General features: G+C 40.8%; 1 protein-coding gene across 5 annotated transcripts in view; it reads right to left on the reverse strand.

The window, feature by feature from the left end:
• Positions 1-1,329: 1,329 nt before the first annotated feature.
• Positions 1,330-25,265, reverse strand: part of cadm2a (cell adhesion molecule 2a) — a 699,381-nt gene continuing 675,445 nt past the window's right edge. For 3 of the 5 annotated variants that reach the window (XM_071364990.1, XM_071364992.1, XM_071364989.1), the window contains 2 exons: positions 22,077-22,199; positions 1,330-6,928 (listed from right to left, as the gene is read on the reverse strand). In XM_071364990.1, the coding sequence (XP_071221091.1) occupies positions 6,813-6,928; positions 22,077-22,199 (239 nt within the window). In that variant the 3' untranslated portion in view covers positions 1,330-6,812. Of the gene's footprint in view, positions 6,929-9,339; positions 9,375-22,076; positions 22,200-25,265 lie in introns of all 5 variants that reach the window. The other 2 variants (XM_071364993.1, XM_071364991.1) reach the window with 1 other exon arrangement.

Consider the following 25,265-nt stretch of genomic DNA (forward strand, 5'->3'; position numbering starts at 1 on the left):
CTAGCCAGCCTAATGGGTACAGAGTCTGTCTAGCCAACCTAATCGGTACAGAGTCTGTCTAGCCAGCCTAATGGGTACAGAGTCTGTCTAGCCAGCCGAATGGGTACAGAGTCTGTCTAGCCAGCCTAATGGGTACAGAGTCTGTCTAGCCAGCCGAATGGGTACAGAGTCTGTCTAGCCAGCCGAATGGGTACAGAGTCTGTCTAGCCAGTCTAATGGGTACAGAGTCTGTCTAGCCAGCCGAATGGGTACAGAGTCTGTCTAGCCAGCCTAATGGGTACAGGGTCTGTCTAGCCAACCTAATGGGTACAGGGTCTGTCTAGCCAGCCTAATGGGTACAGAGTCTGTCTAGCCAGCCTAATGGGTACAGAGTCTGTCTAGCCAACCTAATGGGTACAGAGTCTGTCTAGCCAGCCTAATGGTGACTACACCATTGTCTTACAAGCTTGTCATAAAGGCTGCGTTTACACAGGCAGCCAGGTTCTGATCTTTTTAGTCAGTAGTTGGTCTTTTGACCAATCAGATCAGGTATTTTGCCTTATAATTGAGCAAAATATCAGAAAATGGGCTGCGTGTGTAAACAGCCATAGAGTGTTGCAGTTCCTCTAGACAGACGATCAGAATAATACTGTAAGGGGTTCATTTGGGATTGAGCACTTTCTGCAGCAACATATGTTTCACCTCAGCAATGTTCAATGTGTTTTAATGCCCAGAGTGAGAAACATTGACAGCAAAATATGACTATAGCAAATCCAATTCCTAAACATCAGATTTCAACGTAACATATAATGTTTAAAAAACAACATTAGGCAGTCCTAACTCAGGCCGATAAATAGTGATTTATTACTATAAGGACTGTATTTGTAGGTACAGTATGTTGCAATGGTTCCAGATTTTTTGTAATTGCTTCCCCTCCCCCCAAAAAAAATCCCAGGTTTTCAATAAATCCTGGTTGGAATATTCTGGATTTTCTGCTTGTTCCCTCCTGATTCTGGGAATCTTTACAACCGGCATTTCAGTAAAACCTGGGAGTTTTTTGGCGAAATTTGCCTCCTTATTATGTTCCTATTGTGACCTTTGTACATCCAGTCTCTGCTACACGCTAAACGTGTCTCTACGTCTAAATGAAGACTTTCAGCTTGGTTTTAATGATACGTTGGAATCTATAATGTGTCAACTATTGGTTCTTATATGATCTACATTGTGTCGTGTCATATAAAACATTCTAGAAAAAAATCACTATGTAATGGGTGACCTTTAACCCCATTGATTCTGTAACCTTGAAAGTATGGATCTAATGATATTGTTCAGAAACTTTCAATCTCGATATCGTGTGTAAATGCTTTATTATTACCAGAAGTGATAATGACAACATGATATAATCGCTAGTAGTGACTGTGAAAGATCAACCCGATTTTTGTTGGAGCTAGTTAACGAAGCTAGCTAACAAAGCTAGCTAATAAAATAGCTAACGACGTGGGGTGTTGGAGCTAGCTAATGAACCTAGCTAAACAGTTAGCTAACAAAACTAGCTAACGAGCTAGCTAACGACGTGTGGTGTTGGAGCTAGCTAATGAACCTAGCTAAACAGTTAGCTAACACAGCTAGCTAACAAGCTAGCTAACAATGTGTGGTGTGTTTTCCTAACTTTACTTATTGACCCCTGACACTCTTTTCTCCAACAACACCTTTCAGATCTGCAGCACAGCATGCCACCAACACTACAACAAACCAGTGTCCTCCTCAATTAAATCGTATTTTGAAATCAAATAAATTAAAGATGAGATTTGGAAAATGGTCAAAGAAAAAAAAATAAAAATTAAAACTTGTCAAAATGTGTATTACCAAAATTCTGCACTTACACAGTATATACATGCCTTGTGCGGAAAAGATATTAGCAATGACAAATAAAAAGTGTAGCGATTTTTTTTTTTCTTCCTTCAGTAGATCAATTGGCAAATATACAAATCTCAGGGTATTAAGGGATCCCAAAATCTAACAACATCTTTCACTAGTTACCACATTTAGCAGATGCAATATACAGCCAGCCGTATGCACAAGGGGGAGGGCTAAGAACCAATATATCAACAAAACATCAAATCAAAGACTGTCTCCTGTTTATGTATTAAACACTACGGTCTGATATGGAGTACAGTAGGTTGTTTTATAGTATTATTATTGGTTGAATAAAGGGAAAGCCAATTTCTCTCCTCTTATTTTAACTAGGGTTGCAAAATCCTCCAATCTGGATTTCTGGAGAAAAACCCAGGGAATTCTGGGAAAGATTTCAGAATTTTGCAACTCTAAGCAGAACCATTCCTGAGGGTAACTAGCAGTTGTCAAGGTAACACTGATGTCCAAGGGGGGATGGTTATTGTGCTTCTGTATTTGTCTTTTCTGTTGAATGTTTTTGGGTTCTCAATGCTCCATTCATGGCCAAGTCTTGGCCCAAACTATAAAATACAAAAAAAACAAAAAAAAAACAGTTATTTTTTAAATAAAAGAAAGATTTCTAGTATTCATTCAATTGGCCGTTACCAATAAAACGTCACAATACGGTGCAGCACGTTCGATTTAGGGGTCAAGGACACATTTATAGTTCTGACTATGGTCTTTACGAGGTGATGATGTTACAACCAAATAGTTGAATCCCTTGGAATCGCTTAAAAGGCACGGAGTTGTCCATGGTTTTAGCTGAGCTGGGAGTCTCCTTGCCCCACCTGGCAGGTAAAAGGGAACGCTCTGCACCGTATTGTTCCGTTTCTATCGATAACGACCTATTACAACTCTACTACCCACAGTGCTTGACTTGGGATGAAAGAGGTGCAGGAGTCCATCCATTAGAATATGTTCACCGAAATTCCTAAATGAAATGATTGCGACAGAGACCTCTCACTGTTAAAGGTTAATGCACATTTTGACAGATGGAATTTTATGACTTTTTCATGACTTCGCATAACTTTTAAGCAAATTTCCATGACCGATAATTGGTAGCGTCTCTATATAGCCTACATTTAAAAGTCTGAATAAATGTGGTATTGACACTAGAAGGCTACTGGTCTCTGATTCCATGTGGGCCTACTATCTCCTGCCGTTGTGCCTTTGATCAAGGCACTTAACCCCCCACAAAGTAGAATAACTGCATTGTTGGACTACTGTCCAAAACACGTGTGGTCAACCTTCCATCTGGAGAGCTACTGGGCATGCAGGCAGCCCTGAAACACATCCGAGTCTGCTTATAGCAAGGTCCTGTTGAGCAGCTGATGTTTAGGCTACAGTGTGGAGTATTAGAGCAGGGCTGGAATAAAAGCCTGCACTCCCAGTAGCTCTCCTGGACGATGGTTGGCCACCCCTAATATAAAAGGTTACAATATTACAACCAAATACTTTTATGTCTTTATATAATTATTTCCTCATTCAATGGATGAAGTCGGTTACTTCAAAAGGAAGGTAGCTAACTAAGACATGGTTATCTATAACCTTATAAGGCTAAAATAGATGTATGCAGACCATGGAAGCTATTTTTGCAATTAGGCTATTCTTAGACGTTTGTTGGTATTACGTAGCCTTCTGTTTAATAGAGGGGAATCCCAGCGTTCATATAACGGTGTCAGATGTATTTCTCAACAGAACCATTGGAGTCAACGACATTAATGCTTAGGTCTATAGCGACAAACAAAACAAAAAAACGCTAACTAGCGAGATAACCTGTAGCATGGCTAGTTATGTTTTGAATTGGCTATTTAGTTAGCCTAGCGTTATTTTATATTTCTACCTGCTGCTGAAACATCTCTCTCTCTCCTCAGTCAACTGCACTGGCACACAGATTTTTTAAAATATATATATATTTTTTTAATTGATTCTTTATTTAACAGATGATTCTCAGCACACACATGCTGAAGGGTAAAGGCCTAATTCTGATCAGGGCTGATATGTAGATTTTTCAAGTGATAATACATTTAAAAAGGGAAAACCCAAGAATATTACTTTTCGAGGATTTTCATGACTCTAAGATCAATTTGGAACAGCAACTTCCTGCGCTTTCAGGCTGGCGTATTTTCTAACTTGAACAGTCAACTGGCGGTGCATGAACCGGATTTACAGACTACCGTCAAATAAGCTTGAACAAAGTAGAATTAGCATATGAAAGCACACTCTTTTTTGTCACTGTGTGTGAATCCGGGGCCGGTGATAGGCCATTTTGTTTTATAAAGGAGACGGTATGCAGTTCTCCCCCACCCCCAAAATATTTTTGGGGGAGGTGCCGGTAAGGCGCTCTAGACAGCTCTGGCCCAAGTCAAGCACTGACTACCCAAAATATAGCATCGTTCTACATCCCTTCGGCAACCGATGGTGCTGTAGATAGAGAGATACTAAGTTTCCACGGTGACAGCGTGAGAGTGTTGCGTAAGCGCAGCAGGGTTCTGAACAGGAATATACAGACAGACGCATCATGTATCACAGACAGTAGAAGTAATCAGAGGTAATGATTATGCATGATAAAAAGCAAGACATTAATTGATTGATTGTTGTTTCAATTAATTTGATATAAACCGTCACCCAGCATCGTTTTTCGTACCTTTTTGGTGTTCAGAATTTATATTATGAGTGTCCTTAATGATCAGTCAGTTCGTCTGTCTTAAAGACTCTACTATATATATATATATATATATATATATATATATATATATATATATATATATATATATATATATATATATATATACTATATGGACTAATGACTAATGAAGAACAAATTACACACATATCATATCTCACAACATGTCTGGCTACAGTGTTCACACAAAACCTCTGTCCTATCTTATCATACAATGGGCCATTTTTTTCTTGAATACAGTTTGTATTATACCAGAAAACCCTCTGTCCTGTCATACAGGTACAGTTTTATTCAGGGTGACAGTGAAGGGGACAGTGAAGGGGACAGTGAAGGGTTAGTGAAGGGGATAGTGAAGGGACATTGAAGGGATAGTGAAGGGGACAGTGAAGGGTTAGTGAAGGGGACAGTGAAGGGACATTGAAGGGGACAGTGAAGGGACATTGAAGGGGACAGTGAAGGGTTAGTGAAGGGGACAGTGAAGGGACATTGAAGGGGACAGTGAAGGGTTAGTGAAGGGGACAGTGAAGGGGACATTGAAGGGGACAGTGAAGGGGACATTGAAGGGGACAGTGAAGGGTTAGTGAAGAGGACAGCGAAGGGTTAGTGAAGGGGACAGTGAAGGGGACAGTGAAGGGATAGTGAAGGGGCATTGAATGGGGTAGTGAAGGAGACAGTGAAAGGGGACAGTGAAGGAGCCAGTGAAAGGGGACAGTGAAGGAGAGTGAAGGAGACAGTGAAAGGGGACAGTGAAGGAGACAGTGAAAGGGGACAGTGAAAGGAGACAGTGAAGGAGCCAGTGTAATTGAACAGTGAAGGGGACAGTGAAGGAGACAGTGAAAGGGGACAGTGAAGGAGCCAGTGAAAGGGGACAGTGAAGGAGAGTGAAGGAGACAGTGAAAGGGGACAGTGAAGGAGACAGTGAAAGGGGACAGTGAAAGGAGACAGTGAAGGAGCCAGTGTAATTGAACAGTGAAGGGGACAGTGAAGGAGACAGTGAAGGAGACAGTGAAAGGGGACAGTGAAGGAGACAGTGAAAGGGGACAGTGAAGGAGAGTGAAGGAGTCAGTGAAAGGGGACAGTGAAGGAGACAGTGAAGGAGACAGTGAAAGGAGACAGTGAAGGAGCCAGTGTAATTGAACAGTGAAGGGGACAGTGAAGGAGACAGTTAAAGGGGACAGTGAAAGGGGACAGTGAAGGAGACAGTGAAGGAGATAATCTAAAGTATCATTTCGTCTGAAAGACATAAGGCGTAACCAGCACACATATTTATTTAAATGAAAATAAAAAACGAAAATGTTTAATTAAACAACGTTCAAGCCTCGGAGCTGTGATATGACAGGCAAAATGAGAAGAAAGCATTTGTAGCATCAATGTAAATGAATGACATAAAACAGTTAAATAACAGCATCACTGACAGTGTGAATGAAGGCGGCATATTTGAGGCACCGTGTAAACATGAGGGTGTGTGTTTACACACAGGGAATGTGTGTGTGTGTGTGTGTGTGTGTGTGTGTGTGTGTGTGTGTGTGTGTGTGTGTGTGTGTGTGTGTGTGTGTGTGTGTGTGTGTGTGTGTGTGTGTGTGTGTGTGTGTGTGTGTGTGTGGCAACAGGGTGTGTGTGTGAGGAGGTGTTTAGGCGTTTAATAAGGAGTCTGAAGTGGTCTCGGTGTACGTGGATATGCAGATTCTCAGGGGTTTATTTCACATAAAATATGTAAAATTTAAAATAAAAATAAAAGGCAACATCTCCAGACAGACAGTAGAGGGCGCTGCCTTTAAAAACGAAGGCCGGCGTCAGAAACTAGGACGGTTAAAAAATAAAAAGTGTAGAAGCAGTGAAGGATGGAATGAAATGATAAAAAAAGAGAACAGAAAGGCCAGCAGGAAAGAAGAGATGAGTGAAAAAGGAGAAGGTGGAGTTTTTCCTCTCTGTGGACTGCCCAAGGGGTTTCCTTAGTGATGCAGCAGGGGCAGTGGAGAGAGAGAGAGAGAGAAGGAGAAAATGGAAAGAGAGAGAGAGAAATAGGGAGAGAAAGAGGCGGCAGCATATCCCCCTCTGCAGTCTAAATAAAGTACAGAAAGGGACGGAGAGAGAGATAAAGAGAATGAGAGGGGGGAGAGAGGGAGAGATAGAGGAATAGAGACATAAAGACAGAGAGAAAGAGTGGGCAGCAGATCAGAGCGCCCTCTACAGTCTAGATAAAGTACTCCTTCTTCTCCTCAGCATGTGTGTTGCCCTCTGCGTTGATGATAGCTGTATCAGCATCAGGCGCGTCGTCCGCTCCTTTGGCCTCGTTGGTCAGGTACGTTCCTATTGGACAACAGACAGGAAGACAATACGTGAGGTATATTCCTATTGGACAACAGACAGGAAGAGAACATATGAGGTACGTTCCTATTGGAAAACAGACAGGAAAACAATACGTGAGGTATATTCCTATTGGACAACAGACAGGAAGAGAACATATGAGGTACGTTCCTATTGGACAACAGACAACAACAGTATGTTAAAAAACCTCTGTCCATGATTTAACGCATAAACATGAGAAACATATCCACGGTGGTTCTGTGCTAAACACAATGTAAAATACCAGTCCTCCAGTGTCCGGTCTGGAGCGTAAAGTCACAAACTCTGCTGGTGTAGCAACTTATAGGTACCAAAAACCCTGGTCCAAATCCCCTGGTCTGCTCTAGAAAGACTATGTAAATTACGACTGCCAGAACGGACCCAATTCATTTTTTAGACGCCCGGGAGGAAGAGGGGGACGGACAGACATTTGTTTACTATGATTAAGTTTAATCTCCATGTTGAATTATTTTAAAGTTTGCTACAAATCAAGATATTCAATTAAATACTGATGCATTCTGATTACTAGATATTTAATTAAATAGTGATCCATTCTGACTACTAGATATTTAATTAAATAGTGATCCATTCTGACCACTAGATATTTAATTAAATACTGATCCATTCTGACTACTAGATATTTAATTAAATACTGATCCATTCTGACTACTAGATATTTAATTAAATACTGATCCATTCTGACTACTAGATATTTAATTAAATACTGATCCATTCTGACTACTAGATATTTAATTAAATACTGATCCATTCTGACTACTAGATATTTAATTAAATAGTGATCCATTCTGACTACTAGATATTTAATTAAATACTGATCCATTCTGACTACTAGATATTTAATTAAATACTGATCCATTCTGACTACTACATTTGTGGTCACACAGGACCACGTGCTGACACGGACCAATCACGGGCCTGTCAGACTACGAGGAGGCGCCATTAAACTCTCTCAGGCAGAATGCCAACGACTACATCGGCCATGATCCTTTGCTAGTTACGGCCACTTTCAACATGATCCGTAGCGATTTTTTCTTATGCCATTCAGCAATATACTTCCGTTTTCGGGAGTTTTCCATGGGAATACGTGGATGACATCAGCGCTGTCACCATCTACTGGTTTTAATGTCTATGTAAAATAACTCTCCATGGTCCTTCCAGACGAATAGAGGAACAATTGTCCTGAAACACCTGTTTGCCGATGGTCAGAGCTAATCTTTTTATGACACGTGCTTCGTAATGTAGATTCAAGGAAAGCTGGGAGTTGAATGACCATGTGTTATTGTCAGGTGTGTTATACCTGGTTATACCTGGTTCTTTCATTGGGTTATAAACACTGGTTATACTTGATAAGGTGTGTTATTGTCAGGTGTGTTATACCTGGTTATACCTGGTTCTTTCATTGGGTTATAAACACTGGTTACACTTGATAAGGTGTGTTATTGTCAGGTGTGTTATACCTGGTTATTTCATTGGGTTATAAACACTGGTTATACTTGGTAAGGTGTGTTATTGTCAGGTGTGTTATACCTGGTTATTTCATTGGGTTATAAACACTGGTTATACTTGATAAGGTGTGTTATTGTCAGGTGTGTTACACCTGGTTATACCTGGTTATTTCATTGGGTTATAAACACTGGTTATACTTGGTAAGGTGTGTTATTGTCAGGTGTGTTACACCTGGTTATACCTGTTATTTAATTGGGTTATAAACACTGGTTATACTTGGTAAGGTGTGTTATTGTCAGGTGTGTTATACCTGGTTATACCTGGTTATTTCATTGGGCTATAAACACTGGTTACACTTGGTAAGGTGTGTTATTGTCAGGTGTGTTACACCTGGTTATTTCATTGGGTTATAAACACTGGTTATACTTGGTAATGTGTGTTATTGTCAGGTGTGTTACACCTGGTTATTTCATTGGGTTTAAACACTGGTTATACTTGGTAAGGTGTGTTATTGTCAGGTGTGTTATACCTGGTTATACCTGTTATTTAATTGGGCTATAAACACTGGTTACACTTGGTAAGGTGTGTTATTGTCAGGTGTGTTACACCTGGTTATTTCATTGGGTTATAAACACTGGTTATACTTGGTAACGTGTGTTATTGTCAGGTGTGTTACACCTGGTTATTTCATTGGGTTTAAACACTGGTTATACTTGGTAAGGTGTGTTATTGTCAGGTGTGTTACTTTTATGCCCGGCCCTGCAGGTAACCCTGGTAATTTTAATTGGGCTACAAACACTGGTTATAGATGGTCAGGTGTGTTATTGTCAGGTGTGTTACCTTTATACCTGATATCTGGTTATAAATGTAATAGAGTTGGTCAGGTGTGCTATTAACAGGTGACCTACCTTTATGTCTGACAATGAACCTGATTATAAACAAACTGGATAGACAAAGATAATTAGTCAGGTGTGGTACTATCAGTTTTACTACTGTCAGGTATGTTATCTTTATGTGTTAAACAGGTACTATCATGTATGTTATCTTTATATATTTAACAGGTACTATCAGGTATGTTATCTTTATGTGTTTAACAGGTACTATCAGGTATGTTATCTTTATGTATTTAACAGGTACTATCAGGTATGTTATCTTTATGTATTTAACAGGTACTATCGGGTATGTTATCTTTATGTGTTACAGGTACTATCAGGTATGTTATCTTTATGTATTTAACAGGTACTATCAGGTATGTTATCTTTATGTTTTTAACAGGTACTATCAGGTATGTTATCTTTATGTGTTTAACAGGTACTATCAGGTATGTTATCTTTATCTGTTTAACAGGTACTATCAGGTATGTTATCTTTATCTGTTTAACAGGTACTATCAGGTATGTTATCTTTATGTATTTAACAGGTACTATCAGGTATGTTATCTTTATGTATTTAACAGGTACTATCAGGTATGTTATCTTTATGTGTTACAGGTACTATCAGGTGTGTTACCTATGTCAGGTGTTTTACAGGTGTAGTGTATAACAGGTACTATCAGGTGTGTTACCTATGTCAGGTGTTTTACAGGTGTAGTGTATAAAAGGTACTATCAGGTGTGTTACCTATGTCAGGTGTTTTACAGGTGTAGTGTATAACAGGTACTATCAGGTGTGTTACCTATGTCAGGTGTTTTACAGGTGTAGTGTATCACAGGTACTATCAGGTGTGTTACCTATGTCAGGTGTTTTACAGGTGTAGTGTATAACAGGTACTATCAGGTGTGTTACCTATGTCAGGTGTTTTACAGGTGTAGTGTGTTACAGGTACTATCAGGTGTGTTACTTATGTCAGGTGTTTTACAGGTGTAGTGTATAACAGGTACTATCAGGTGTGTTACCTATGTCAGGTGTTTTACAGGTGTAGTGTATAACAGGTACTATCAGGTGTGTTACCTGTGTCAGGTGTTTTACAGGTGTAGTGTATAACAGGTACTATCAGGTGTGTTACCTATGTCAGGTGTTTTACAGGTGTAGTGTATAACAGGTACTATCAGGTGTGTTACCTGTGTCAGGTGTTTTACAGATGTAGTGTATAACAGGTACTATCAGGTGTGTTACCTGTGTCAGGTGTTTTACAGGTGTAGTGTATAACAGGTACTATCAGGTGTGTTACCTATGTCAGGTGTTTTACAGGTGTAGTGTATAACAGGTACTATCAGGTGTGTTACCTGTGTCAGGTGTTTTACAGGTGTAGTGTGTTACAGGTACTATCAGGTGTGTTACCTATGTCAGGTGTTTTACAGGTGTAGTGTATAACAGGTACTATCAGGTGTGTTACCTGTGTCAGGTGTTTTACAGGTGTAGTGTATAACAGGTACTATCAGGTGTGTTACCTGTGTCAGGTGTTTTACAGGTGTAGTGTATAACAGGTACTATCAGGTGTGTTACCTGTGTCAGGTGTTTTACAGGTGTAGTGTATAACAGGTACTATCAGGTGTGTTACCTGTGTCAGGTGTTTTACAGGTGTAGTGTATAACAGGTACTATCAGGTGTGTTACCTATGTCAGGTGTTTTACAGGTGTAGTGTATAACAGGTACTATCAGGTGTGTTACCTGTGTCAGGTGTTTTACAGGTGTAGTGTATAACAGGTACTATCAGGTGTGTTACCTGTGTCAGGTGTTTTACAGGTGTAGTGTATAACAGGTACTATCAGGTGTGTTACCTGTGTCAGGTGTTTTACAGGTGTAGTGTATAACAGGTACTATCAGGTGTGTTACCTGTGTCAGGTGTTTTACAGGTGTAGTGTATAACAGGTACTATCAGGTGTGTTACCTATGTCAGGTGTTTTACAGGTGTAGTGTGTTACAGGTACTATCAGGTGTGTTACCTGTGTCAGGTGTTTTACAGGTGTAGTGTATAACAGGTACTATTGGTGTGTTACCTATGTCAGGTGTTTTACAGGTGTAGTGTATAACAGGTACTATCAGGTGTGTTACCTATGTCAGGTGTTTTACAGGTGTAGTGTGTTACAGGTACTATCAGGTGTGTTACCTGTGTCAGGTGTTTTACAGGTGTAGTGTATAACAGGTACTATCAGGTGTGTTACCTATGTCAGGTGTTTTACAGGTGTAGTGTATAACAGGTACTATCAGGTGTGTTACCTATGTCAGGTGTTTTACAGGTGTAGTGTATAACAGGTACTATCAGGTGTGTTACCTATGTCAGGTGTTTTACAGGTGTAGTGTATAACAGGTACTATCAGGTGTGTTACCTATGTCAGGTGTTTTACAGGTGTAGTGTGTTACAGGTACTATCAGGTGTGTTACTTATGTCAGGTGTTTTACAGGTGTAGTGTGTTACAGGTACTATCAGGTGTGTTACCTGTGTCAGGTGTTTTACAGGTGTAGTGTATAACAGGTACTATCAGGTGTGTTACCTGTGTCAGGTGTTTTACAGGTGTAGTGTGTTACAGGTACTATCAGGTGTGTTACCTATGTCAGGTGTTTTACAGGTGTAGTGTATAACAGGTACTATCAGGTGTGTTACCTGTGTCAGGTGTTTTACAGGTGTAGTGTATAACAGGTACTATCAGGTGTGTTACCTGTGTCAGGTGTTTTACAGGTGTAGTGTGTTACAGGTACTATCAGGTGTGTTACTTATGTCAGGTGTTTTACAGGTGTAGTGTATAACAGGTACTATCAGGTGTGTTACCTGTGTCAGGTGTTTTACAGGTGTAGTGTGTTACAGGTACTATCAGGTGTGTTACCTATGTCAGGTGTTTTACAGGTGTAGTGTATAACAGGTACTATCAGGTGTGTTACCTGTGTCAGGTGTTTTACAGGTGTAGTGTGTTACAGGTACTATCAGGTGTGTTACCTGTGTCAGGTGTTTTACAGGTGTAGTGTATAACAGGTACTATCAGGTGTGTTACCTGTGTCAGGTGTTTTACAGGTGTAGTGTTTAACAGGTACTATCAGGTGTGTTACCTGTGTCAGGTGTTTTACAGGTGTAGTGTTTAACAGGTACTATCAGGTGTGTTACCTGTGTCAGGTGTTTTACAGGTGTAGTGTGTTACAGGTACTATCAGGTGTGTTACCTATGTCAGGTGTTTTACAGGTGTAGTGTGTTACAGGTACTATCAGGTGTGTTACCTATGTCAGGTGTTTTACAGGTGTAGTGTATAACAGGTACTATCAGGTGTGTTACCTATGTCAGGTGTTTTACAGGTGTAGTGTATAACAGGTACTATCAGGTGTGTTACCTATGTCAGGTGTTTTACAGGTGTAGTGTGTTACAGGTACTATCAGGTGTGTTACCTATGTCAGGTGTTTTACAGGTGTAGTGTGTTACAGGTACTATCAGGTGTGTTACCTATGTCAGGTGTTTTACAGGTGTAGTGTGTTACAGGTACTATCAGGTGTGTTACCTATGTCAGGTGTTTTACAGGTGTAGTGTGTTACAGGTACTCTCAGGTGTGTTACCTATGTCAGGTGTTTTACAGGTGTAGTGTATAACAGGTACTATCAGGTGTGTTACCTATGTCAGGTGTTTTACAGGTGTAGTGTATAACAGGTACTATCAGGTGTGTTACCTGTGTCAGGTGTTTTACAGGTGTAGTGTATAACAGGTACTATCAGGTGTGTTACCTATGTCAGGTGTTTTACAGGTGTAGTGTGTTACAGGTACTATCAGGTGTGTTACCTGTGTCAGGTGTTTTACAGGTGTAGTGTATAACAGGTACTATCAGGTGTGTTACCTGTGTCAGGTGTTTTACAGGTGTAGTGTATAACAGGTACTATCAGGTGTGTTACCTGTGTCAGGTGTTTTACAGGTGTAGTGTATAACAGGTACTATCAGGTGTGTTACCTATGTCAGGTGTTTTACAGGTGTAGTGTATAACAGGTACTATCAGGTGTGTTACCTGTGTCAGGTGTTTTACAGGTGTAGTGTGTTACAGGTACTATCAGGTGTGTTACCTGTGTCAGGTGTTTTACAGGTGTAGTGTATAACAGGTACTATCAGGTGTGTTACCTGTGTCAGGTGTTTTACAGGTGTAGTGTATAACAGGTACTATCAGGTGTGTTACCTGTGTCAGGTGTTTTACAGGTGTAGTGTATAACAGGTACTATCAGGTGTGTTACCTATGTCAGGTGTTTTACAGGTGTAGTGTATAACAGGTACTATCAGGTGTGTTACCTGTGTCAGGTGTTTTACAGGTGTAGTGTATAACAGGTACTATCAGGTGTGTTACCTATGTCAGGTGTTTTACAGGTGTAGTGTATAACAGGTACTATCAGGTGTGTTACCTGTGTCATGTGTTTTACAGGTGTAGTGTATAAAAGGTACTATCAGGTGTGTTACCTATGTCAGGTGTTTTACAGGTGTAGTGTATAAAAGGTACTATCAGGTGTGTTACCTATGTCAGGTGTTTTACAGGTGTAGTGTATAACAGGTACTATCAGGTGTGTTACCTATGTCAGGTGTTTTACAGGTGTAGTGTATAACAGGTACTATCAGGTGTGTTACCTGTGTCAGGTGTTTTACAGGTGTAGTGTGTTGCAGGTACTATCAGGTGTGTTACCTATGTCAGGTGTTTTACAGGTGTAGTGTGTTACAGGTACTATCAGGTGTGTTACCTATGTCAGGTGTTTTACAGGTGTAGTGTGTTACAGGTACTATCAGGTGTGTTACCTATGTCAGGTGTTTTACAGGTGTAGTGTGTTACAGGTACTATCAGGTGTGTTACCTATGTCAGGTGTTTTACAGGTTTAGTGTGTTACAGGTACTATCAGGTGTGTTACCTATGTCAGGTGTTTTACAGGTGTAGTGTATAACAGGTACTATCAGGTGTGTTACCTGTGTCAGGTGTTTTACAGGTGTAGTGTATAACAGGTACTATCAGGTGTGTTACCTATGTCAGGTGTTTTACAGGTGTAGTGTATAACAGGTACTATCAGGTGTGTTACCTCTGTCAGGTGTTTTACAGGTGTAGTGTGTTACAGGTACTATCAGGTGTGTTACCTATGTCAGGTGTTTTACAGGTGTAGTGTATAACAGGTACTATCAGGTGTGTTACCTATGTCAGGTGTTTTACAGGTGTAGTGTATAACAGGTACTATCAGGTGTGTTACCTCTGTCAGGTGTTTTACAGGTGTAGTGTATAACAGGTACTATCAGGTGTGTTACCTGTGTCAGGTGTTTTACAGGTGTAGTGTATAACAGGTACTATCAGGTGTGTTACCTATGTCAGGTGTTTTACAGGTGTAGTGTATAACAGGTACTATCAGGTGTGTTACCTCTGTCAGGTGTTTTACAGGTGTAGTGTGTTACAGGTACTATCAGGTGTGTTACCTATGTCAGGTGTTTTACAGGTGTAGTGTATAACAGGTACTATCAGGTGTGTTACCTGTGTCAGGTGTTTTACAGGTGTAGTGTATAACAGGTACTATCAGGTGTGTTACCTGTGTCAGGTGTTTTACAGGTGTAGTGTGTTACAGGTACTATCAGGTGTGTTACCTGTGTCAGGTGTTTTACAGGTGTAGTGTATAACAGGTACTATCAGGTGTGTTACCTGTGTCAGGTGTTTTACAGGTGTAGTGTTTAACAGGTACTATCAGGTGTGTTACCTGTGTCAGGTGTTTTACAGGTGTAGTGTTTAACAGGTACTATCAGGTGTGTTACCTGTGTCAGGTGTTTTACAGGTGTAGTGTGTTACAGGTACTATCAGGTGTGTTACCTATGTCAGGTGTTTTACAGGTGTAGTGTGTTACAGGTACTATCAGGTGTGTTACCTATGTCAGGTGTTTTACAGGTGTAGTGTATAACAGGTACTATCAGGTGTGTTACCTATGTCAGGTGTTTTACAGGTGTAGTGTATAACAGGTACTATCAGGTGTGTTACCTATGTCAGGTGTTTTACAGGTGTAGTGTGTTACAGGTACTATCAGGTGTGTTACCTATGTCAGGTGTTTTACAGGTGTAGTGTATAACAGGTACTATCAGGTGTGTTACCTATGTCAGGTGTTTTACAGGTGTAGTGTATAACAGGTACTATCAGGTGTGTTACCTGTGTCAGGTGTTTTACAGGTGTAGTGTATAACAGGTACTATCAGGTGTGTTACCTGTGTCAGGTGTTTTACAGGTGTAGTGTGTTACAGGTACTATCAGGTGTGTTACCTATGTCAGGTGTTTTACAGGTGTAGTGTATAACAGGTACTATCAGGTGTGTTACCTATGTCAGGTGTTTTACAGGTGTAGTGTATAACAGGTACTATCAGGTGTGTTACCTGTGTCAGGTGTTTTACAGGTGTAGTGTATAACAGGTACTATCAGGTGTGTTACCTATGTCAGGTGTTTTACAGGTGTAGTGTGTTACAGGTGCTATCAGGTGTGTTACCTATGTCAGGTGTTTTACAGGTGTAGTGTGTTACAGGTACTATCAGGTGTGTTACCTATGTCAGGTGTTTTACAGGTGTAGTGTATAACAGGTACTATCAGGTGTGTTACCTGTGTCAGGTGTTTTACAGGTGTAGTGTATAACAGGTACTATCAGGTGTGTTACCTATGTCAGGTGTTTTACAGGTGTAGTGTGTTACAGGTACTATCAGGTGTGTTACCTGTGTCAGGTGTTTTACAGGTGTAGTGTATAACAGGTACTATCAGGTGTGTTACCTGTGTCAGGTGTTTTACAGGTGTAGTTGGTTACAGGTACTATCAGGTGTGTTACCTGTGTCAGGTGTTTTACAGGTGTAGTGTATAACAGGTACTATCAGGTGTGTTACCTGTGTCAGGTGTTTTACAGGTGTAGTGTATAACAGGTACTATCAGGTGTGTTACCTGTGTCAGGTGTTTTACAGGTGTAGTGTATAACAGGTACTATCAGGTGTGTTACCTATGTCAGGTGTTTTACAGGTGTAGTGTATAACAGGTACTATCAGGTGTGTTACCTGTGTCAGGTGTTTTACAGGTGTAGTGTATAACAGGTACTATCAGGTGTGTTACCTGTGTCAGGTGTTTTACAGGTGTAGTGTATAACAGGTACTATCAGGTGTGTTACCTATGTCAGGTGTTTTACAGGTGTAGTGTGTTACAGGTACTATCAGGTGTGTTACCTGTGTCAGGTGTTTTACAGGTGTAGTGTGTTACAGGTACTATCAGGTGTGTTACCTATGTCAGGTGTTTTACAGGTGTAGTGTGTTACAGGTACTATCAGGTGTGTTACCTATGTCAGGTGTTTTACAGGTGTAGTGTATAACAGGTACTATCAGGTGTGTTACCTATGTCAGGTGTTTTACAGGTGTAGTGTGTTACAGGTACTATCAGGTGTGTTACCTGTGTCAGGTGTTTTACAGGTGTAGTGTGTTACAGGTACTATCAGGTGTGTTACCTATGTCAGGTGTTTTACAGGTGTAGTGTGTTACAGGTACTATCAGGTGTGTTACCTATGTCAGGTGTTTTACAGGTGTAGTGTGTTACAGGTACTATCAGGTGTGTTACCTGTGTCAGGTGTTTTACAGGTGTAGTGTGTTACAGGTACTATCAGGTGTGTTACCTATGTCAGGTGTTTTACAGGTGTAGTGTGTTACAGGTACTATTGGTGTGTTACCTATGTCAGGTGTTTTACAGGTGTAGTGTGTTACAGGTACTATCAGGTGTGTTACCTATGTCAGGTGTTTTACAGGTGTAGTGTGTTACAGGTACTATCAGGTGTGTTACCTATGTCAGGTGTTTTACAGGTGTAGTGTGTTACAGGTACTATCAGGTGTGTTACCTGTGTCAGGTGTTTTACAGGTGTAGTGTATAACAGGTACTATCAGGTGTGTTACCTATGTCAGGTGTTTTACAGGTGTAGTGTATAACAGGTACTATCAGGTGTGTTACCTGTGTCAGGTGTTTTACAGGTGTAGTGTATGACAGGTACTATCAGGTGTGTTACCTGTGTCAGGTGTTTTACAGGTGTAGTGTATAACAGGTACTATCAGGTGTGTTACCTATGTCAGGTGTTTTACAGGTGTAGTGTATAACAGGTACTATCAGGTGTGTTACCTATGTCAGGTGTTTTACAGGTGTAGTGTATAACAGGTACTATCAGGTGTGTTACCTATGTCAGGTGTTTTACAGGTGTAGTGTATAACAGGTACTATCAGGTGTGTTACCTATGTCAGGTGTTTTACAGGTGTAGTGTATAACAGGTACTATCAGGTGTGTTACCTGTGTCAGGTGTTTTACAGGTGTAGTGTATAACAGGTACTATTGGTGTGTTACCTATGTCAGGTGTTTTACAGGTGTAGTGTATAACAGGTACTATCAGGTCTGTTACCTATGTCAGGTGTTTTACAGGTGTAGTGTATAACAGGTACTATCAGGTGTGTTACCTATGTCAGGTGTTTTACAGGTGTAGTGTATAACAGGTACTATCAGGTGTGTTACCTATGTCAGGTGTTTTACAGGTGTAGTGTATAACAGGTACTATCAGGTGTGTTACCTCTGTCAGGTGTTTTACAGGTGTAGTGTGTTACAGGTACTATCAGGTGTGTTACCTATGTCAGGTGTTTTACAGGTGTAGTGTATAACAGGTACTATCAGGTGTGTTACCTGTGTCAGGTGTTTTACAGGTGTAGTGTATAACAGGTACTATCAGGTGTGTTACCTGTGTCAGGTGTTTTACAGGTGTAGTGTGTTACAGGTACTATCAGGTGTGTTACCTATGTCAGGTGTTTTACAGGTGTAGTGTATAACAGGTACTATCAGGTGTGTTACCTGTGTCAGGTGTTTTACAGGTGTAGTGTGTTACAGGTACTATCAGGTGTGTTACCTATGTCAGGTGTTTTACAGGTGTAGTGTATAACAGGTACTATCAGGTGTGTTACCTATGTCAGGTGTTTTACAGGTGTAGTGTATAACAGGTACTATCAGGTGTGTTACCTATGTCAGGTGTTTTACAGGTGTAGTGTATAACAGGTACTATCAGGTGTGTTACCTATGTCAGGTGTTTTACAGGTGTAGTGTATAACAGGTACTATCAGGTGTGTTACCTATGTCAGGTGTTTTACAGGTGTAGTGTGTTACAGGTACTATCAGGTGTGTTACCTATGTCAGGTGTTTTACAGGTGTAGTGTGTTACAGGTACTATCAGGTGTGTTACCTATGTCAGGTGTTTTACAGGTGTAGTGTATAACAGGTACTATCAGGTGTGTTACCTATGTCAGGTGTTTTACAGGTGTAGTGTATAACAGGTACTATCAGGTGTGTTACCTGTGTCAGGTGTTTTACAGGTGTAGTGTGTTACAGGTACTATCAGGTGTGTTACCTGTGTCAGGTGTTTTACAGGTGTAGTGTATAACAGGTACTATCAGGTGTGTTACCTGTGTCAGGTGTTTTACAGGTGTAGTGTATAACAGGTACTATCAGGTGTGTTACCTATGTCAGGTGTTTTACAGGTGTAGTGTATAACAGGTACTATCAGGTGTGTTACCTGTGTCAGGTGTTTTACAGGTGTAGTGTATAACAGGTACTATCAGGTGTGTTACCTATGTCAGGTGTTTTACAGGTGTAGTGTATAACAGGTACTATCAGGTGTGTTACCTGTGTCAGGTGTTTTACAGGTGTAGTGTATAACAGGTACTATCAGGTGTGTTACCTATGTCAGGTGTTTTACAGGTGTAGTGTATCACAGGTACTATCAGGTGTGTTACCTATGTCAGGTGTTTTACAGGTGTAGTGTATAACAGGTACTATCAGGTGTGTTACCTGTGTCAGGTGTTTTACAGGTGTAGTGTATAACAGGTACTATCAGGTGTGTTACCTGTGTCATGTGTTTTACAGGTGTAGTGTGTTACAGGTACTATCAGGTGTGTTACCTGTGTCAGGTGTTTTACAGGTGTAGTGTATAACAGGTACTATCAGGTGTGTTACCTATGTCAGGTGTTTTACAGGTGTAGTGTGTTACAGGTACTATCAGGTGTGTTACCTATGTCAGGTGTTTTACAGGTGTAGTGTGTTACAGGTACTATCAGGTGTGTTACCTGTGTCAGGTGTTTTACAGGTGTAGTGTGTTACAGGTACTATCAGGTGTGTTACCTGTGTCATGTGTTTTACAGGTGTAGTGTATAACAGGTACTATCAGGTGTGTTACCTGTGTCAGGTGTTTTACAGGTGTAGTGTGTTACAGGTACTATCAGGTGTGTTACCTGTGTCAGGTGTTTTACAGGTGTAGTGTGTTACAGGTACTATCAGGTGTGTTACCTGTGTCAGGTGTTTTACAGGTGTAGTGTGTTACAGGTACTATCAGGTGTGTTACCTGTGTCAGGTGTTTTACAGGTGTAGTGTGTTACAGGTACTATCAGGTGTGTTACCTGTGTCATGTGTTTTACAGGTGTAGTGTATAACAGGTACTATCAGGTGTGTTACCTGTGTCAGGTGTTTTACAGGTGTAGTGTGTTACAGGTACTATCAGGTGTGTTACCTGTGTCAGGTGTTTTACAGGTGTAGTGTATAACAGGTACTATCAGGTGTGTTACCTATGTCAGGTGTTTTACAGGTGTAGTGTGTTACAGGTACTATCAGGTGTGTTACCTATGTCAGGTGTTTTACAGGTGTAGTGTGTTACAGGTACTATCAGGTGTGTTACCTGTGTCAGGTGTTTTACAGGTGTAGTGTATAACAGGTACTATCAGGTGTGTTACCTATGTCAGGTGTTTTACAGGTGTAGTGTGTTACAGGTACTATCAGGTGTGTTACTTATGTCAGGTGTTTTACAGGTGTAGTGTATAACAGGTACTATCAGGTGTGTTACCTGTGTCAGGTGTTTTACAGGTGTAGTGTATAACAGGTACTATCAGGTGTGTTACCTATGTCAGGTGTTTTACAGGTGTAGTGTATAACAGGTACTATCAGGTGTGTTACCTGTGTCAGGTGTTTTACAGGTGTAGTGTATAACAGGTACTATCAGGTGTGTTACCTGTGTCAGGTGTTTTACAGGTGTAGTGTGTTACAGGTACTATCAGGTGTGTTACCTGTGTCAGGTGTTTTACAGGTGTAGTGTATAACAGGTACTATCAGGTGTGTTACCTATGTCAGGTGTTTTACAGGTGTAGTGTGTTACAGGTACTATCAGGTGTGTTACCTATGTCAGGTGTTTTACAGGTGTAGTGTGTTACAGGTACTATCAGGTGTGTTACCTATGTCAGGTGTTTTACAGGTGTAGTGTATAACAGGTACTATCAGGTGTGTTACCTATGTCAGGTGTTTTACAGGTGTAGTGTATAACAGGTACTATCAGGTGTGTTACCTATGTCAGGTGTTTTACAGGTGTAGTGTATAACAGGTACTATCAGGTGTGTTACCTGTGTCAGGTGTTTTACAGGTGTAGTGTATAACAGGTACTATCAGGTGTGTTACCTGTGTCAGGTGTTTTACAGGTGTAGTGTATAACAGGTACTATCAGGTGTGTTACCTGTGTCAGGTGTTTTACAGGTGTAGTGTATAACAGGTACTATCAGGTGTGTTACCTATGTCAGGTGTTTTACAGGTGTAGTGTATAACAGGTACTATCAGGTGTGTTACCTGTGTCAGGTGTTTTACAGGTGTAGTGTATAACAGGTACTATCAGGTGTGTTACCTGTGTCAGGTGTTTTACAGGTGTAGTGTGTTACAGGTACTATCAGGTGTGTTACCTATGTCAGGTGTTTTACAGGTGTAGTGTATAACAGGTACTATCAGGGGTGTTACCTATGTCAGGTGTTTTACAGGTGTAGTGTATAACAGGTACTATCAGGTGTGTTACCTATGTCAGGTGTTTTACAGGTGCATTGTGTCACAGGTACTATCAGGTGTGTTACCTATGTCAGGTGTTTTACAGGTGTAGTGTGTTACAGGTACTATCAGGTGTGTTACCTATGTCAGGTGTTTTACAGGTGTAGTGTATAACAGGTACTATCAGGTGTGTTACCTATGTCAGGTGTTTTACAGGTGTAGTGTATAACAGGTACTATCAGGTGTGTTACCTATGTCAGGTGTTTTACAGGTGTAGTGTATAACAGGTACTATCAGGTGTGTTACCTGTGTCAGGTGTTTTACAGGTGTAGTGTATAACAGGTACTATCAGGTGTGTTACCTGTGTCAGGTGTTTTACAGGTGTAGTGTATAACAGGTACTATCAGGTGTGTTACCTGTGTCAGGTGTTTTACAGGTGTAGTGTATAACAGGTACTATCAGGTGTGTTACCTATGTCAGGTGTTTTACAGGTGTAGTGTGTTACAGGTACTATCAGGTGTGTTACCTGTGTCAGGTGTTTTACAGGTGTAGTGTATAACAGGTACTATCAGGTGTGTTACCTGTGTCAGGTGTTTTACAGGTGTAGTGTATAACAGGTACTATCAGGTGTGTTACCTATGTCAGGTGTTTTACAGGTGTAGTGTATAACAGGTACTATCAGGTGTGTTACCTATGTCAGGTGTTTTACAGGTGTAGTGTATAACAGGTACTATCAGGTGTGTTACCTATGTCAGGTGTTTTACAGGTGTAGTGTGTTACAGGTACTATCAGGTGTGTTACCTATGTCAGGTGTTTTACAGGTGTAGTGTGTTACAGGTACTATCAGGTGTGTTACCTATGTCAGGTGTTTTACAGGTGCATTGTGTCACAGGTACCTTTATGCCTGGCCAGGTAGCGGCCCAGAACGATGATGAGACACAAGGTGACGAAGACCACCACCGCCACCACTCCTCCAATCAGAGCATGGTCTGGACCATGCTGCCCCATGGCGTTGGGGTCTAGAGAGAGGAGGGAGATGGAGGGAGGAGAAAGAGAGGGAGGGGCGGAGGGGGAAGAGAGGGGAAAGGGAGGGGAGGAGGGGGAAGAGAGGGGAAAGGGAGGGGAGGATCGGGAAGAGATGGGGATAGAGGGGAGGGAGGGGAGGAAGGGAAAGGGAGGGGAGGAGGGGGAAGAGAGGGGAACGGGAGGGGGATAGAGGAGAGGGAGGAACAGGACAAAAGAAAGAGAGAGTTAAGCATCAGTGAGCTGCTGTCATTTTCTCTCATTTTGAGTTATTTAACAGACTCTCTTATCCAGAGTCACTACAGTAGTGAGTCATTTAACAGACTCTCTGATCCAGAGTCACTACAGTAGTGAGTCATTTAGTAGACTCTCTTATCCAGAGTCACTACAGTAGTGAGTCATTTAGTAGACTCTCTTATCCAGAGTCACTACAGTAGTGAGTCATTTAACAGACTCTCTTATCCAGAGTCACTACAGTAGTGAGTCATTTAACAGACTCTCTTATCCAGAGTCACTACAGTAGTGAGTCATTTAACAGACTCTCTTATCCAGAGTCACTACAGTAGTGAGTCATTTAACAGACTCTCTTATCCAGAGTCACTACAGTAGTGAGTTATTTAGTAGACTCTCTTATCCAGAGTCACTACAGTAGTGAGTCATTTAACAGACTCTCTTATCCAGAGTCACTACAGTAGTGAGTCATTTAACAGACTCTCTTATCCAGAGTCACTACAGTAGTGAGTCATTTAACAGACTCTCTTATCCAAAGTCACTACAGTAGTGAGTCATTTAACAGACTCTCTTATCCAGAGTCACTACAGTAGTGAGTCATTTAACAGACTCTCTTATCCAGAGTCACTACAGTAGTGAGTCATTTAACAGACTCTCTTATCCAGAGTCACTACAGTAGTGAGTCATTTAGTAGACTCTCTGATCCAGAGTCACTACAGTAGTGAGTCATTTAACAGACTCTCTTATCCAGAGTCACTACAGTAGTGAGTCACTTAACAGACTCTCTTATCCAGAGACACTACAGTTAGTGAGTCATTTAACAGACTCTCTTATCCAGAGTCACCACAGTAGTGAGTCATTTAGTAGACTCTCTTATCCAGAGTCACTACAGTAGTGAGTCATTTAGTAGACTCTCTGATCCAGAGTCACTACAGTAGTGAGTCATTTAGTAGACTCCCTGATCCAGAGTCACTACAGTAGTGAGTCATTTAACAGACTCTCTGATCCAGAGTTACTACAGTAGTGAGTCATTTAGTAGACTCCCTGATCCAGAGTCACTACAGTAGTGAGTCATTTAACAGACTCTCTTATCCAGAGTCACTACAGTAGTGAGGTATTTAGTAGACTCTCTTATCCAGAGTCACTACAGTCGTGAGTCATTTAACAGACTCTCTTATCCAGAGTCACTACAGTCGTGAGTCATTTAACAGACGCTCTCATCCAGAGTCACTACAGTGCATTCATTGTAAGATAGCTAATCTCTTAGAAAACAATTGTTCTTAAAGGGTTCTTCGGCTGGGTTCCAGGTAGAAGGTAGAACCATTTTGGTTTCCAGGTAGAACCCTTTACATGGAACCCAACAGGGTTCTCCAAAGAGTTCTCCCATGGGGACAGCCAAAAAAAACCTTTTTGGGTTGTAGATAGCACCTTTTTCTGTGTCGGTGAGACAACCACATATTACAGTAAGTACATTCTTTTTCTCAATAAAGGAGCAATCAGAAAAGTCAGAGCTAGAAAGACAAGTCAAATGTGAGTGTTATTGCCAGAAAGGCAGTCAGACGCTACGTAGAAATACTGCCACAAAAAAAACAAGAGAGAGAGAGAGAGAGAGAGAGAGAGAGAGAGAGAGAGAGAGAGAGAGAGAGAGAGAGAGAGAGAGAGAGAGAGAGAGAGAGAGAGAGAGAGAGAGAGAGAGAGAGAGAGAGAGAGAGAGACAGAGAGAGAGAAAAAAGGAGTAAATCATTCATATTGTTCAGGGACTCCCCCCCCACAGAGACATGGAAGGACAGCATAGATCAATATCAACCACATGGAAACCAGGATAAAATGGAAGTAATGTAAAATGTTTACTCATATGAGAAAGTAGAAGGGTAGCTTCCCAAATTGCAGCCTGTTTATAGTGCAGTGCCTTAGACCAGAGCCCTATAGGGGGTGCCATTTGGGATACAAACCCATAAAGTATAATTCAATTCAATTCAAGGGGCTTTATTGGCATGGGAAACATGTGTTAACATTGCCAAAATCAAGTGAGGTAGATCATATACAAATACTCAAAGATATAATTCCTTTGCTGTTGTTAAGTCATATGAGAAAATCTAAAAGTCAAAATATAGCTCTTTATTTTTTCTGTCACACATAAGTCTAATAGCGTCAGAAATGTTTTGGGGTTTTAAACGCGATAGAACGTCTAGGTGATTTCTGAGGTAATCTGGGGTTCAAAGGACCCGCTGAGATAGGAGGAGGACTTCAGGAATGAATAGAAGACATTATAATACGACATGGGCTGAAATTATTCTACTTTTTCAAGATTTGTCTTCGGTGTAGAATTGAGCGAAGCGGATGACTTTGTCTGGAACAGGAAGTAGCTAAAATGTGATAGAAAGAACCGTTAACATATATAACATTAAATTAACATATCATATATAACATTAAATATTCTCTGGAAGCGTGTATATAAAACATGGCTAAATATCAGGGATTCCATCCAGCAACCTTTCGGTTACTGGCCCAACGCTCTAACTGCTAAGCTACCCTGCCGCCCTCGTTATATATCCCAATATATAGAAGTCTATTGAATCATAATCCTCCAACGTGAGCAGAGCTATAAATCATAAATAAATCAATATGATCCTTTTGAGATTTTTTTTTAATACTGAACAAAATATAAATGCAACATGCTAATAATTTTTAGATTTTTCCAGTTCATATGAAGAAAATCAGTCAATTAAAAATATATAAACTAGGCCCTAATCTATGGATTTCACATGACTGGGAATACAGATATACATCTGTTGGTCACAGATACTTTACAAAAGAATGGGCCTCACAAC

This window comes from Salvelinus alpinus, chromosome 24, assembly GCF_045679555.1.
Source record: "Salvelinus alpinus chromosome 24, SLU_Salpinus.1, whole genome shotgun sequence".
In the NCBI taxonomy this organism is placed as follows: Eukaryota; Metazoa; Chordata; class Actinopteri; order Salmoniformes; family Salmonidae; genus Salvelinus; species Salvelinus alpinus.